General features: G+C 40.7%; 1 protein-coding gene across 1 annotated transcript in view; it reads right to left on the bottom strand.

Annotated features, from left to right (window-relative positions):
- Positions 1–3,960: 3,960 nt before the first annotated feature.
- The window catches only part of HMGCS2 (3-hydroxy-3-methylglutaryl-CoA synthase 2), a 41,885-nt gene continuing 29,046 nt past the window's right edge, over positions 3,961–16,799 (bottom strand). Inside the window, exons 6-9 of the mRNA XM_087726570.1 lie at positions 9,037–9,207; positions 8,241–8,347; positions 5,797–5,922; positions 3,961–4,087 (exon numbers count right to left, since the gene is read on the bottom strand). Of these exons, the coding sequence (XP_087582696.1) occupies positions 3,981–4,087; positions 5,797–5,922; positions 8,241–8,347; positions 9,037–9,207 (511 nt within the window). The 3' untranslated portion in view covers positions 3,961–3,980. The remainder of the gene's footprint in view (positions 4,088–5,796; positions 5,923–8,240; positions 8,348–9,036; positions 9,208–16,799) is intronic.

Below are 16,799 nucleotides of genomic sequence, written 5' to 3' on the forward strand. Positions count from 1 at the left end.
TTTGAAGCATGCTAATTTTCCAATATTTCAAAAAAAAAAAAAAAAAAAAGAATAAAACTATAAAGCTGAGGCATGGACCTTGGTATCAAATTGATACATTGGAAAATCTGAGTGCTGAATTAAACACAGATTGCAGATAATCATTTCACCATACAAAAGTATATTGTGTTTCCTCTACTTTCATTCCTAACAAAATAAAAATACTCCCTTTAAATCAGTCATAAATGCAGACGTATCCACAACAAATTGTGGGGATGCCAAACCAATGCATCTGCTATAGTACCACCGAGCCAAGGCATTATTACCTACTTGTGACCCACAATCTGATGGAAATATATGACATGACAGATGCTTCATGATATTGTTATATATGTACTGTTGTTCTTCCCCATCTCAAAACTCAGCAAAGTATACAATTGAGGCAGATACGGGATTAAGATGTGTCAGGCAACGATGGCAACTCAACAGTCACAAAATATAAGAGTTGAAATCTGCCCCACATATAGCCTAAGGATACAAATACAGGGGTAAATTGGAATATTGACAGTAAGCATGAATAAGCAATGATACTCTACAGTATCAGTACATACAGTACAATAGAAATCCAGCAGTCCTCAAAAGCTTGGATTACCCTTCTTTCCTGTTAAGCAATTACTTTGACTGTCCATGGGGATGAAAGATTCTAAATAGAAATAAAAGCAAGGATTTTTTGTTGTTGTTACCATGCTTTCATCTATCCTAAATGCATATTAGTATTGTAAGTGGGAATACTGAATTTGGCACAGGTAGGATTAAGGCTTAATAGAAATATATGAAAGCCTGTATTGACCAAGCAATGGATACCAGAGGTTCTTCGTTAAAGACTGGAATATACAAAATATTCAAATGTAAATAGAGTAAATAATATAAGCTAATGAATAAAATAAATCATAAATGTTATATGAAAGTGGGAAATATGTAATAAACCTAAATGAAGAACATTTAATTTTTGAAGTAAAATTGATAAAATATATGCAGGGAAATGAAAGTAAAAATTACTAATGAATTAAAATGTGTACCACAAAATATAAATTGGTACCATCTAGGTTGTTGAAGGTGTATTTGAAAATTGGAAACTTTAGGGTGATGATAGGTTTGTTCCAGTCATTGGTAAAAATGAAAGAATCAAAAATGAATTTGAGAAAAATGTAATTTCCTGAATGAATGTGATCTATTCTGCTGGATAATGGATATGACCAACATGAAAGTATAGGGAAAAAAAAGTGGACCATTCAGAGATTAGCGAATCAGAATTGGGAATGATGAATATCTGCATATAGAAAGGGCAGTTTGTTCTTAATATGTGACACAAACAAGATATCTGTCATATTTTCCTTTGCAATTACCTACTTTGATTCCATATTCACACCATTTCTATTTCAAGCCTATTTATTATACATTTTCTTTAAACCAACGTGTACAATATATTTTCTATTGGTATGAATGAGCTGGAGAGTAGGCTTAGAATCAAAGATGCCTGCAAATATGTTAAGGCAGAAGTGTCAGACTCAAGGCCTGCAGCCTGGATTCGGCCGATGGGTGCTTAAATCTAGCTTGTGAGACCACCCTGGAAACAATGAAAGTGCAGCACCCCTCTGCCAGCAAAAATGGAGCTCGGGAAGCCACGCGAAGAGAGCAAGGAAGGAAAAAGAAGGAAATGGGAAGGAAGAAGAAAGGACAATGAAAAGGGAAGGAAAAAAGGGAAGGGAGGAACATTATAATGGGAGGGAGGGTGGGTCTGAGGGAAATCCTGCCTTAGCAGTTGACTACCCGCAACTTTGCTGCCTTTCGCCATTTGTATTTGTATTTTATTATTTGTATGCTGCCCTTCTCCGGGAGGACTCAGGGCGGCGAACAGTTCAAGGGGAAAAAAAAGGGGGAACATAAAAAGACAAAATACAAATAATAAAAGTAGACAACAGTCGCACAACCATACATGTCGAGAGGGGAGGGAACTCATCACCCCCAGGCCTGCCAGCAAAGCCAGGTTTTGACGGCTTTTCGGAAGGCCTGGAGAGATGTGAGGGTCCGAATCCCTGCGGGGAGTTCATTCCAGAGGGCCGGAGCTGCCACAGAGAAGGCCCTCCCCCGGGTAATAGCCAGATGGCATTGGCTGGTAGACGGCACCCGGAGGAGGCCAACCCTGTGAGATCTAATGGGTCTGTGGGAGGTAATTGGCAGCAGGCGGTCTCTCAAGTACCCAGATCCAATACCATGAAGGGCTTTATAAGTTACGACTAGCACCTTGAAGCGTATCCGGAGACTGATCGGTAACCAGTGCAGCTCGCGGAGGATAGGTGTAACGTGGGTGTACCGAGGTGCACCCACAATCGCTTGCGCGGCTGCGTTCTGGACGAGTTGAAGTCTCCGAATACTCTTCAAGGGCTGCCCCATGTAGAGCGCATTGCAGTAGTAATGCGCATTGCCATCCCCTTGTCTCCTGACGGTCTCCCATTCTATCACTGAGGATGCTTTGATTACAAAGCCAGGTCACCTTGCATGGAGAGTGAGTGGGCTTCTCTCTGACTCACACACTTTGCCCTCTTGCACACCATGAGCAACCTAGCCAAAGATAGCGAGAGCAGCAGCAGCAGCCGTGAGGTAAGTGCAGTTGGGCATACCATACCCTCAGGGAAGGGGGGGGGGTTGGGCTGGGCTGGGCTGGGCTGTGGGGCCCCGGTGCCCTGTGAGCTCGAGGACCAGGCTGGATGCTTGCCCTCCATTGCCTAGGGCTCTGGACAGCCTGTGCCACTGTCTAGGGGGGTCCTCCATGTGGCCTATGTGGGATGGTGAGGCTCCTCTAGAGTTCAAGGTTTGGCCCGCCTTCTGCTGGAGACAATGGATTCCCCCCCCAACCTCAGGTGCCCCCGACATGAGTGACATCAAGCTAGCCATTCCCCTTGCCACACCCCCTCCCTGCAAGGACAAACACAACACTGATGCGGCCCTCAATTAAAAAGAGTTTGAATTAAATCGAGTTAGGGAGTCATTCTTAAGTTCTTGCGATAGCTGATGCAATCTATTTTTTTCAATATTTAATTCCCCCCTCCCCTATAATGGCAATTTTTGTCTATAATGAAGCTATTTGTAGAAACACTTTCAAAGATACTCAACTACAGCTAGTCCTTAACTTACAACCATTCATTTAGTGACTTCAAAGTTATAACAACCCTGAAAACAGTAACTTATGACCATTTTTCACATCATCATTGCAGCATCCCCATGGTCATGTGATCAAATGCTTGGCAATTGGCATGCATTTATGACAATTACAGAGTCCCAAGATCATGTGATCACCTTTTGCAACCTGATCACTGAGGAAGGCAGATTCACTTAACTACTAACTTAACAACTGCAGTGATTCACTTAACTGTGCCAAGAAATGTTGTAAAATGGGGGGAAACTCACTTAATAAATGTCCTGCTTAGCCACAGAAATTTGGGCTCAATTGTGGACATAAGTTGAGGACTACCTGTATTTACAATATTTTTCTTCATCTTTTGTTTTGATATCAGGCAGGATAGAAGGGAATTTTATACAGGCCATGTGGGAATTTTCTGGTTTGATATTATTCTTTATTGCACATGTCTATGAATAATGAACCATTCAACCTTTGTTTATCAGCCTACTGTATTTTGCTGCCCAACTGAACAACACACACACACACACACACACCGGCTTGAAAGAACAATATTGGCATATTCCTCTTCCAGCTACAAAAGTCTAATAATTATGTGCTTTATTTTAAATGTTTCTGCAGAGCAGGATAGGTAGACAGGCAGTTACCAAACTATAACAAAATTCTCATTTCCGTAAGTATTATCATTTTTCCTTTTTGCCTAATAAATGGCAACTGAGCCTTCAATCTGCATATCTCCTTTCTTTTAAAAGTTCTTAGACCTAGGGTTCTGATTTACCTCATTAATGACAACTCTATAGTCCTAAACTAGTTTCCGTGCATATTTCCTGCGGTTTTTCTCATCCACTCGCTCCAAGTACCAGGTTCCTGGGAACAGGTCATCCTCGGATCCATGGGGAATGTGGTCAACTATGGGAAGATAGAGCAACATGAGCCAATATGAATCCGTAAGAATCAATATAAAGAGTTAGCATTGATACCTACACTTTTTCTCAAAGCAATGCTCACTTGTCTTCCTATGTGCATTTACAATGCATTGAGGAGACAGAAGAACATTATCAAAATTATTATTTCACTTCAAACGTCCAGAAGAGATTCCTATGTATTCAGCTCAGGAATGTGTAGTCTTTATTCTGGGCCCACTTAGCAATAGTAGGGTCAGTGGCTAAGAAACAAGGAAGAGTAGAAGTGTTTGCACCTCATGGCATGGCATGGGCATAGGATGTTATGACATGGGAAATCAACAAGATCAGGGCAATCCCCAAATGATCATGCAGTGTAGGGTTCTTGTACAGGCAGAGCAGGGGTGAAATGCTACCGTTCACCCAAACTAGTAGTAAAAAATGCTTTAAAAAGTTTTTTAAAGTTCTGACAATCAACTGTGTGACAATCAGCTGTGCTGGGTGATCATGGAAACTTTTAAAAAAGTTTTTAAGCATTTTTTGACTACCTCAGCTGTGCAACAATCAGCTGTGTCTGATTGTCTGTGAGGTTCCTGCTTGTTGCAGTGGCCATTTTGTGTGAAGTCCATCTGCTTTTGCATTGTGTGTGAGCCCGTTGTGCAGCTTTTGTGTTGTTTTTGTGTAAAGTGTGATAGTTTGTTTTCGAGCTCTCTGTGACTCTGAGAGGTTCCTGCTAGTTGCAGGGGCCATTTTGTATGAAATCCAGCTGTTTTTGCATTGTGTATGAGTCAGTTGTGCAGCCCATGCCCACCTGGTCACATGACCACCAAGCCACACCTACCCAGTCATATGAACCACCACCACCCCCCCCCAAGCCATGCCCACAGAACCGGTAGGGAAAATTTTTGAATTTCATCACTGAGGCACCGATGTCCCCAAAAAAGAATTTCAGTAACTATTATATCAGCATCCACTTTAATAGACATGAGGATATAAGAAAAAAAAATCTCCAAGATTCCTCCACCCTGACCTGGATTTCCTTTAGTATATGAAGGGCAGAAAGAATCTCCCTCAGGCTTTCAAGATTCAACTGAGTTTTAGTTTCTTTCAGGACTGGTCTACCTCAAATGGTCAATAGTTAATGAAAGTAGGGAGGTCAAGAATCATTTTTGTGATGCTATTATAAGAATAATAATGATTGAATGAATTCCTTAAGCATCTTTAAGTATTAAGGTACCATTTTGCCCCTTCACTCTCCTCACTTTCAAAAATGGCCCCAAATTTTGAAAGCCAACCATTAGGGGAGGGAGGTAGTCTCCACAGATTGCCACTTTTTTCATAAATATTTTGAGAGTGGACCAGGGGTGGGTTTCTCGCCCTGTTCCAACCGGTTCGGTTGGAACGGGGCCGGCGGCGTCCTCGCAGTACACGCATGCGTACTAGCGCCTGTGCAATGCTCCAGCTGCTCCTGGAGGATCGCGCAGGCGCTGTATGCGTTCTGCGCATGCGTGGAAGCGCAGAACTCGTCAAAACCGGGTAAGAAACGCGGGCGGGCGGGTGAATCCTTCGGCGTTCCCGGAAGTTACTTACTTCCGGGTTCGCCGACCAACCGGTTTGCGGGGACTGCCGCAAACCGCCTGAAACCCACCCCTGGAGTGGACAGATGACATTGGTATACACAAGGTAAAACTAAAGACTATATTTTCCTGAGCTCACCTGAATTATGGGTATCCTCCCTGACTTTCAGGATCTCATTGAACTTTTCAGGAGAAACACATTTCCGGGAGCCTAAGCGAGTCTCTAAATCTGAAAGACTGGATACCAGTTTCTCCAGAGGAGAGCCTGAAATAAAAAGTCAGATACCTTTAAGTGAGAAAGCTGGTGCTATCTTGAGACACAATAGCTTCATGCTCTGGTAGGACAGTGTTACACCCTCTAACTCAGTGTTTTTCAACTTCGTCAACTTTAAGATGGTTGAATTTCGGGACCCAGAATTCCTCAGCTGGAGTTGAAGTTCACTCATCTTAAAATTGCTGATGTTGAGAAATGCTGATGCACAGAGTGTGAATTGACAAGTTTGTGTTAATATGAGCCAAACTTTCTCTAGGGTCATTATCTCATTATCTCTGTCTGGCAGGCATGTGGAATGAGCCTCAGGCAGGTTTCTTTGTTAGCAGAAAGAAAGAAAAACAGCACAGCAATTTAGGACTAGAAGGCTACTAGGGGTTACTTGTGTGTGCTTTCTGAATGTGATTGCTCCTGCAAACTCTAACCCGTCCTTGCAGCAAATAGTGAACAGCCAGGTCAGCTTCAGCATATTATTGCAGCTTGATTCAGCATGAGCAGCTGATTGGCAGGTGGATCGGCCTCCTGGAATACCCCCAAATCAAATGTTCCAGCTGTAGGGATTGCCACAGACCATCGCTGCTTCTATGCCTCACGTTTTTTGGCCTCGGTGCCTCGTGTTTTCATCCTGCAAATGCTCCATTTTAGACCAGTGCGGCGAGAATCACCAGAGCACATCGCTGCTGCCTGGAACCACATAAAATGCAACTTGCAGAGACCACAAATGCGAGGCACGGAGGCAGCGATGGTCTGTGGCAATCCCTACAGCTGGAACAATTGATTTGGGGGTGTTCCAGGAGGCCGATTCACCCTCCAATCAGCTGCTCATGCTGAATCAAGCTGCAATAATATGCTGAAGCTGACCTAGCTATTCACTATTTGCTGCAAGGACAGGTCAGAGTTTGCAGCAGAGATCACATCCAGAAAGAACACATAAGTAACTGATTCAGCAGGATTCAATAACGTGACTTTATATATAATATAACACATAAAGTACAATACCAAAAGGAGGTTTTCCAATGTGGTAGTAAATACAAGCAAAACACAAGCAGAGGAGAGGAATTTTAGTTTCAGTTTCAGAGCTGCAGACTAGTTTGCAGCTTTTGTACAGAAGTTAACCTAAGTCACACCAAGGCTCCTTGTTGGCTCCTTGTTACTCACACAGTAAATACTGTTTCAGTTTCCAAACAACCCTAATTGGCTGACTTAATTGCTCTGCCTATTCATTGGCTGACCTTCTTACCACATCTCTGCCACTCAGGAACTCTCTCACACACTGACAAGACACTAGCCAGATGAATATGGATGGATGGATGCTGGTAGGCAGAGGCAGTGTGTCTTATACTCCGGAGCATCTTATACTCTGAAATTTTTTCACGAAAACGAGCCTGTTTTTTGTCAAAGGAAAGGGCATGCATAGCCTTTAGGAGGCTTATAGAGTGCTCCTGGGGGCTTGGGGGGGAGCAAAAATGAGCAGAGGCGGGGTTTTGGGAGGCCAAAAATGCTGTATTTAGTGTATAAGATGCACCCAGATTTTCATCCTCTTTTATGTGGGAAAAAGTTGTGTCTTATACTCCAGAAAATACGGTAACTCTCTCACTTTAGTTAGTAACCCTAAATCCAAATATGAACTTTATATATCATATTTTTCAGAGTATAAGATGCTCTGGAGTATAAGACCCACCTTAATTTTGGGGGAGGAAAAAAAATCTGCCTCTGCCTACCAGCATCCATACATCTTCATCTGGCTAGTGTCCTGTCAGTGTGTGTGTGAGAGTTCCTGACTGGCAGAGACATGATAAAAGGGTCAGCCAATGAATAGGCATAGCAACTAAGTTGCATTTTCAGATGGTTCCAGACAGCGGCGATGTGCTCTGGTGATTCCCGCAGCCTTCAACGGGTCTAAAATGGAGCATTTGGAGGCTGAAAACATGAGGCACAGAGGCTAAAAACGTGAGGCATGGATGCAGTGATAACCTGTAGCAATCCCTGCAAACTGGGCCAGGTCTAAAACACAATGCGCAGAGGTTGAAAATGACTGAAGGGTGGGGGGCGGCAGATGGGTGGGGCTACATTCGGTGTATAAGATGACTCAAATTTTCACCTTCTTTTAAGGGAGGGGGAAAGTGCTTAGTCCAAAAAATACAGTAGTTTTTATTCCATTGTCATAAGAACAAAGAAAATAAGATAATATGTACATAAAATATTATCTTGAAACACAATCTTTAAATAGCTTAGTTCAGAAGCCCATTCCAGTAGACCAAATGTTTGGGAAGACATGAAAAAGATTTCCTAATACACCCTGAAAGATTTACCTGGAGCAGAGTTCTGAGATACTTTCAGGGAAAACATGCTTGCAGACAATCCTGAGCCATAGGAGAAAACTCCAATTCTGGATCCAGCCAGCTGCTTGGCAGAATACCTGCAAAAATGTAGAGTAAATAAAATCCCAGGGGAAAGACCATATTTTTTCTCCAGTAACTTGTTTAATCTGCATATTGTGTCCCTATAAAACTATTCTTTTCTGAAGATGAAAAATATAAATTGTGCTAATTCATGCTGATATGGATGGGATGCAAAAATGTCTGGAAATCTTGAGACCATGATCCGGTTATTGACCTAATTACACTTAAATGTATTTGTTTCTCTAGAAAGAACAAAATAATGCATAAAATACATATAGAATGTCAATATGGAAAGGATAAATGGCTACTATAACTCAATTTCAAGCAAAACATTAAGCTACCCATTTCTAAACAGAGAGCAATGAACAGCTAAATCTAAATATCTGACATTGCTGTGATTTTTGTTAAAAAGGAAAAAAATAAAAGTTGGATATAAATCTATAAAAATATAAATGTGTTGTTCAGATAAAAATTACTTCATATTGTAAGAATATTAGGGACCACCAATATATCTGGATGCATTAGCCCTAATACTTATTTAGAAGAATTCATTTCTAGATATTTTAATAAGCAAGAAAGCCATTGAATTGTTACCTAACTTTTATAAAAATTTAATATACTACTCTTAATACAGCATTTTGAGGAATAGAAGGGAATCATATGTTTTCATTGACTCTTGGAGTGTGAGATCAGGCCTATAACTTACTGTGCCAAAAGAGATGCCAGGCAACCATAGACTGATGGAGTATACATGTTGCCATTGTGGGCAGAAAGGAAAAGCGAGGGCTGCGTTTTCTGCTTGAACAGCTCCTGGCTGGCCTTCTGAAAAGCTTTATCCACCTCCCTACTGGAATAGGTTTCTTCCAATTTCACATTACTGAAAGAGAGAAAGGACATCAAGTTCCTTACAGGTAAGTTGGACTATATAGATAGATATACAGTTCTAACATAAGTTACAACAATGAACAAAATTTCCCATTATATCAGATACTGATATTTTTTGTTAAAAAGGAAAAATATTTTATCCCAATGAAGAATTATGTGCCATGATTATTGTTTTTTTACAATTTTTTATTTGTTCTATTATATAAAATACATTAAAAAAAGGAAATTAAAGGAAGAAAAAAGAGTGGAAAAAATGGGGAGGGAGATACAAGGGGGGAAAAGAAAAAAGGCATTGACTTCTGACTCTACTTAGCAGAGTACAAGATAAAAACATTCCAACCTCAATTTTCTGTTTTTACACATTAATATTCTATAAGGAAAAATATTTCTGATAAACAAAACCAAAGTCAAAGTTTCATCACAAGCACAAAATCCAAATGAGAATATTTTTCCTCTTTGAATAAAATAATCAGTTTAACCATTCCTGCTTTATCTTTTTTATTAATTTTATTACTTTTCTATTGTTTACGTTTATTAGTGCTTAATAAACATAGTGTTTTCTTAATATATAATTTGCTTAACAATACAGATAACACCTTTAATCTCCACCACTTTTTTCCAAACACTGTTAAAATAAGTTCTATGTTTGATAATATTCTGTGTCTTCTTTCTGTTTAATTTTCAATGTAAGTCTATCCATTTTTGCACAATCTAGTTACTAGTATCTTCCTAATTATCTCTTCATCTCATGGTGTTTCTTCATTTTTCCAATATTGTGCAAATATAATCTTTGCTGCTGTTAAAATATGCAATATTAAATATATACTTTGCTTATCATTTTTTTCTCGTATTATGCCTAATAAAAACAGTTAAGGTTTAAAATCTGTATGTTTCCCTATATTTTCTATCCACCTATGTATTTGTGCCCAACAGCTTTTTGCTTTTACATACCGTATTTTTTTGAATATAAGACGCACCTTTTTTCCTCAAAAAAGAGGCTGAAAATCTGGGTGCTCTTATACACCGAATGCAGCATTTTTTGCCTCCCGAAGCCCCGCCCCTTCAGCAAAATGGCTGTGCATACTCTTATGGAGGCTTTCAGAGAGTTCCTGGAGGCTAGGGAGGGCAGAAATGAGCAAAAAATGGACTGTTTTTTGCCCCCCAGCCACCAGCAGCACTCTATAAACTCCATAAGGCTATGCATGCAATTTTTTTTTTTACAAAAAACGGGGCCATTTTCGTGAAAAACAGACCGTTTTTGGGAGGTTTGCAGAGTGCAAAAACTTTTTCCCCTCTTTGGAAAGCTCTTTAAATGATTGATGAGAATTACATTGATCAAGTGCTGTGCCAGCAGAAACACCTACCTATCTACTGTATTTCTCTCTCTCTCTCTCTCTCTCTCTCTCTCTCTCCTACCTACCTACCTACACACACACACACACACACACACACACTCTCCCTCCCTACCTACTGTATTTCTTTCTCTTTCTCTTTCTCTCTACTCCTTTATCTACCTAACTACTCTCTCTATCTATCTATCTACTGTGTTTCTCTCTCTCTTTCTATTTCTCTCTCTCTCTCCCTACCTACCTACTGTATTTCTCTCTCTTTCTCTCCCTGTCTATCCCTCTACCTACCTACCTACGTACCTACGTACCTACGTACCTACATACCTACCTACCTACCTACCTACCTACTTTTTTTATTAAAAAAATTGCCTCTTCAAAACCTTGGTGCATCTTATATTCCGGTGCGTCTTATGCTCCGAAAAATACGGTAAGTCCACCATGATAAAATGTCCTCCTTTTTTGGTTACAATTCCAACATTTGCTGGACATATTTTTAAACATTTTAGCTAACCTAGCAGGTGGCAAATGCTATCTATAAAACATTTTATATAAATTTTCTTTATCAGAAATTGCCATTGTTAATTTATAGTTCCTTTCCCATAAGTTTTGCCATTTCTCTGATTCTATGTTAAAGCCAAAGTTTTTTTCCCATTACACCATTGTGTCTTTTACTTGTTCGTCCTCTATTTTCCAGTTTAGTAAGAACTTATAGATTTCCTTAATTAGTTTTTCATCAGAGTTCAAGAGTATCTGATCAAAGGGTGTTTGTCCTTTATAGAAGCTATACTTTTTCATATCTTTATCATAACTATATTGTATTTACAATTGAGACCACCATGATAGTATAAAAAAGTGGTGGGTTCCTATTGGTGTTACTACTGGTTCTGTGAGTGCATGCTTCGCTCGCGCGCATGCCAGACACACACTGTGCACGGATGTGCAATTGAATGAAAAATACTAAGGAAAAAAAGGAAAACAGCTGAGGAGTGGCAATTCAAGCTGCCGCCCCAGATCAGCTGGGCTTCAGAAGCTGAAATAAAGGTAAGTATAACACAGGGTGGGTGGGCAAGCCCACTTTCAAGGGAACAGAGAACCAGTTTGCTCTCTGTTTGAAGGCACCATTACCATTTCAGGAGAACCGGTCTGAACCGATAGGAACCCACCACTGGTATAATAGCCTGATCTTCAAGCTCTTGCTTATATTTTAATTCCCCTTCAATGTCCGAGATGTCTTTAAATGTCACAACGTTTTCTAACTTCACCAGATTTGGGTATGTAAAGTCTTCCATCATTGAGAGCCATTCTGGTATTTTCAAATATATCTTAGGTTTTATTTTTTCCCATACAGATAATAGTGAGTTTCTTATGTAGTGATTTTGAAAGTATCTGTGAATTTTATTCTTCTCATACCATAAGAGAGTGCGCCATCCCAGTTTTAAATCATATCCTTCTAAATATAGCAGTCTCTTGTGCCTGAGGGTTATCCATTCTTTTATCCATGTTATCACACATGCTTGGTAGTATAAGCACCAGTCTGGTAACTCAAACCCTCCATTTTCTTTAGATTCTTGTAATGTTTTCTATTTAATTCTCACTTTTTCCCCTTGCCAGATAAATTTCAAAATCAGTTTATTCAAACCATCAAAGAATTTCTTTTCAATTTTTATAGGAACTTTGGAACATGAAAAGCAATTTTGGTAGGATATTCATTTTTACAGTAGTAATCCTTCCCAACATTGATAGGTGGAGATTTTTCCATTTTTCCAAATCTACTTTTATTTGCTTAAATAGTTATATATAAGGTTTTTTTTACTATAACTTTAGTTTTTTCTCTGTTTATTTTCAGCCCTGCTACTTCTCCAAATTCTTCTGTCTTTTTTTAATAGTTTAGGAATTGTCTCTAATGGTTCTTCTATAATGAAAAATAATCTGAAAACACTTGTAATTTATATCTTTCCTCTCCAATCTGCATTCCTTTAATTTCTGGATTTTGTCTAATATTCCTGTTCAAGACTTCCAAAGTCAATATAAATAGTAAAAGCGATACCGAGCATCTTTGTCTTGTTCCTTAATATAGTTTCCCAATTTTGGGGCATTCTATGAGTTTATAGTGTTGTTTGTTTATGCATCTTTTTTGCAGGCAAATTATTTCTGTGTCCAATTTTCATAATTGTGTAAAAAAAACTTATTTTAGAAGAATAGTTTAGTCCATTGAGAGGATCCCGTTTCCTTTCCCCATCTTGCTTATATTTAGGGTTTGGTTTCCCAGTGGTTCTTTTCTGTCTTTGTTCTTTTACTGGTCCCTCTTCTTCTTGGTTTGTATTTTATTTCTCTTTGTCTTCTTCTTCACTTTGTATCACTATCTCTTCTGTCATTATTTCTCCATATTCTTTTTTAAATTCCTTATGTTCTTGTGGGCCTTGTGTTTTCCCTCTAAAAATGCTTGCACGTCTCATAAAAATCTGCTGCCTTAAAGGTAGAGTCCAATCTGTATCTTCTGGAGTTCCAATTAATTAGGATCTCCCTGGAACCAAGCATCTTAAATGTATTCCTTTTTCATTTAGTTTCGTAGTCAAGAATTGATATCGTGTTCTTAGATATCTTATCTTCCAAGGAATCTGTTTCAGCACCATGATCTCCTTGTTTCTGTATTGCAGTGGTTGTTCTCTCACTTTTTTCAATATTTCATTACTTATTGTTCTCTTCACAAATCTAATCCCCCTGAGCCCTTTGTGTCTTCTTGTATAGTTTGAGTTGAGTCTGTAAATTTGACTAATCTCTTCTTCTATTATGTCTTTCTCAGTTTGCAGTGCTTCCGCCAGCAGGTTTGAAACCAGTTCCATTAAATCTTCCTCATTGTCTTTGGGTATATTCTGAAGTCTTAATATATATGAGGCTTTCTCCATGTCCAATGTTGCCACTGCATCTTCCAGATTTTTATTTGCTTGTGCCAATATTTGGTTTTCTTCTTTTATTTCTTCCATCTTTTTTCCATCCAGCACCTTACGGGTAATGGGCCAAATACTTTGAAGCTGTTCATTCCAGTCCACTTAGGATGGGATTTGGGGTTTCCCCTGGGGCAGTTCTGGAATGGGTACAAACTCCTGACCAGAAACTATTTTAAACAAGTTGGTGCTACTGTGGATTGCATTATTGTAAGCGACCTCTGCAAAAGGCAGCAAGTCGGCCCAATTGTCCTGCTGGTAGTTTACACAGCACCTGAGGTACTGTTCCAGAACTGAGTTTGTACATTCACAGGCCCCATTAGTTTGAGGGTGCTGGGTGGAGCTTAGACTCTGGGTGGAGCCCAACAACTTCAGGAACTCCCTCCAGAAGTGGGAGGTAAATTGTACCCCCTATGCGAAATGATGCAGTCAGGAACACTGTTCAACCTATACACATATTGAATAAATAGTTTGGTGAGTGTTTTTGTGGAATAGTACAAAGTGCACCTGCTCGGAAAATAGGTCTGGGATCACCCAAATTACTTTATATAAAAATATATAAAAATAACACAAAAGCTATACAACTGATTCGCACACAATGCAAAAGCAGCTGGACTTCACACAAAATGGCCCCTGCAACAGAGAGCTCAAAAACAAACTATCTCACTTTACACAAAAATAACACAAAAGCTACACAATTGACTCACACACAATTTCACACATGATCAGCTGTGACAATCAGCTGTGCCACATGATTGCGGAAACCTTTTTATTTTTTAAAGCATTTTTTACTACTGGTTTGGGCAAAAAGGTAGCAAAAAAATGCTTTAAAAGGTTTTTAAAATGTTCTGATGATCAACTGTGCCTCGCGATCGTCGGAACCTGTTTTTTTTTTTCATTTTTTAAAGCATTTTTTTTTTACTACCAGTTCAGGCAAACCCATAGCAGTTTTACTAGTGGTTTGGGCAAACTGGCCCAAACCAGTAGCATTTCATCCCTGGTCCATGGATATTTCCTTCCATTGGGTACTAGGACTGGAAACACTCTGGAGGAAACCAGCAGACTTCCCAGGGGGCCTCATAGCGGAAGCACACACAGGACAACTGGCCACATACATTTCTATGTCCTTTTTCAACGAGGGCTACCAGAACTGCCATTTGACTAGGTGTGAAGTTTTTACAAAGCCAAAGTGAAGCTTTCGAATCATGGGCCCGTTGCAGCACAGTTCCCCTATGACTGGCGGGGATATACAGTTTAGCACCATCCATGCTAGGCCACCTCACATAGTGCACTCGTTTGAGTGGGACAGGAACCAGTCATCGCTTTTCAGTGCTCCTTTTAGTTCCTTGCTTAAGTCACTGGGAAGGCTGAGGTCTGCTTTCTACTGGGCTCTGGTGACCACCACGGCAGCCAGTTGTGAGGAGGGGATAATTGGGTGGATTACTTGTGGCCGAGCACTATTGTACTCGGGCAATCTAGATAAAGCAGCTGCCATAAAGTTCTTCACCCCAGGAAGGTAGGGCAAGGACAAATTAAAACAGTTAAAGTGTTGCACACAACGAATTTGCTTGGGTAACAGTTTTCAGGGCATTTTTAATGGTCAGTCCACACTCAAAAGGGTGTTTTGCCTGTTCAATGAAATGCCTTCAAGTTAATAGGGCCCATCGGACAGCAAATGCTTCCTTCTCCCATATTGCCCATCTCCTTTCAGTTTCAGTTAATTTCCTGGAGGTTCGCCTGATGCACCAATTGCGACCCTACCTGGACCGGGAGGCCTTTCAGACAGTCACTCATGCCCTTGTGACCTCAAGACTGGATTATTGTAACATGCTCTACATGGGGCTGCCCTTAATGAGTGTTCGAAGACTTCAGTTAGTCCAGAATGCAGCCGCGCGAGCGATTGTGGGTGCACCTAGGTATACCCACGTCACACCTATCCTTCGCGAGCTGCACTGGCTAACCATTAGTCTCCGGACCCGCTTCAAGGTGCTGGTCGTTACCTATAAAGCCCTACATGGCATCGGACCTGGGTACCTGAGAGACCGCCTCCTGCCGATTACCTCCCTTAGACCGATTAGATCTCACAGGTTAGGTCTCCTCCGGATTCCATCTGCCAGCCAATGTCGGCTGGCGACTCCCCGGGGGAGAGCCTTCTCTGTTGCAGCTCCAGCCCTCTGGAATGACCTCCCCGTGGAGATCCGGACCCTTACTACCCTCCCGGCCTTCTGCAAAGCCACCAAGTCCTGGCTGCTTCAGCAGGCTGGGGGGGCTTGTGAAACATCCAGCCCCATAGAAATTGTGAATGTTGCGTTTTTAAAGTGTTGTCTTTGTCTATTTATCCCCCTTCCCTTGTCTATTGTGAGCCGTCTGGAGTCCTTCGGGAGTGGGCGGCATACAAGACAAATAAACTAAACTAAACTAAACTAAACTAAACTATAAGCGCAGGGTTGTAAGGCCCCAGTGGCATTTGCCTGCAATAACATGGCCCCCACAGCCACATCAGTGGCATCAGCCTGGACTACAAAGGGGACATCCATGTCAGGATGTTTAAGGACGGGTTCAGCTGCAAATAGCTGCTTGGCATTCCATTGTCTATTTGAGGGGACAGCTAGGCTTTGGCTTAACTTCTCCCTTTGTCTTTAGGAGGTTGATAATGGGTAACACAGTTTTAGCAAAGGTGGGGATGAATAGTCGATAAAATTTTGCAAAACCCAGAAAGCTTTGCAAATGCTTTCTGGTACAATGGGCACCCACTCCATGACCGCCTGCACCTCCTCAGGGCCATTTCTATGCTCAAATGGGATATGCGGTAACCCAAATAGTCAATTTTATCCTGGTGAAATTCGCAGTTTGACAATTTGGCGTACATTTCAGTAGCCCTGAGTTTTTTTCAGGACTTGAGCACACTAACTTTACATGTTCCTCCATAGTTTCAGTGTAATTAAGAATGTCATCTAGGTATTTTGTTCAATTAAAACAATAAAGAAACTTTTTTAAAAAAAGAATGTCATCTAGGTAAACCAGGATTCCCCTGCACAAATGGTCATGCACCACCTCATTGATCAATTACATGGACACAGCAGGTGCCCCTTGTAATCCAAACAGGAGCATCTTGAACTGGAAGCAAGGGCAATTGAAAGAGGTTTTCCACTCATCTCCCTCCTTAATGCAGACTCTGTAATAAGCATCACTCAAGTCCACCTTAGTAAAGATTTTTCCTTTGGCTAGATGAGGTAACATTAGGGATAGCGGGTAAACATTCTCCACACACACTGCATTGAGACCTTTAT

The sequence above is a fragment of the Thamnophis sirtalis genome, unplaced genomic scaffold (assembly GCF_051295495.1).
Source record: "Thamnophis sirtalis isolate CommonGarterSnake01/CBP01778 unplaced genomic scaffold, rThaSir2_p1.2 scaffold_12, whole genome shotgun sequence".
Classification (NCBI taxonomy): Eukaryota; Metazoa; Chordata; class Lepidosauria; order Squamata; family Natricidae; genus Thamnophis; species Thamnophis sirtalis.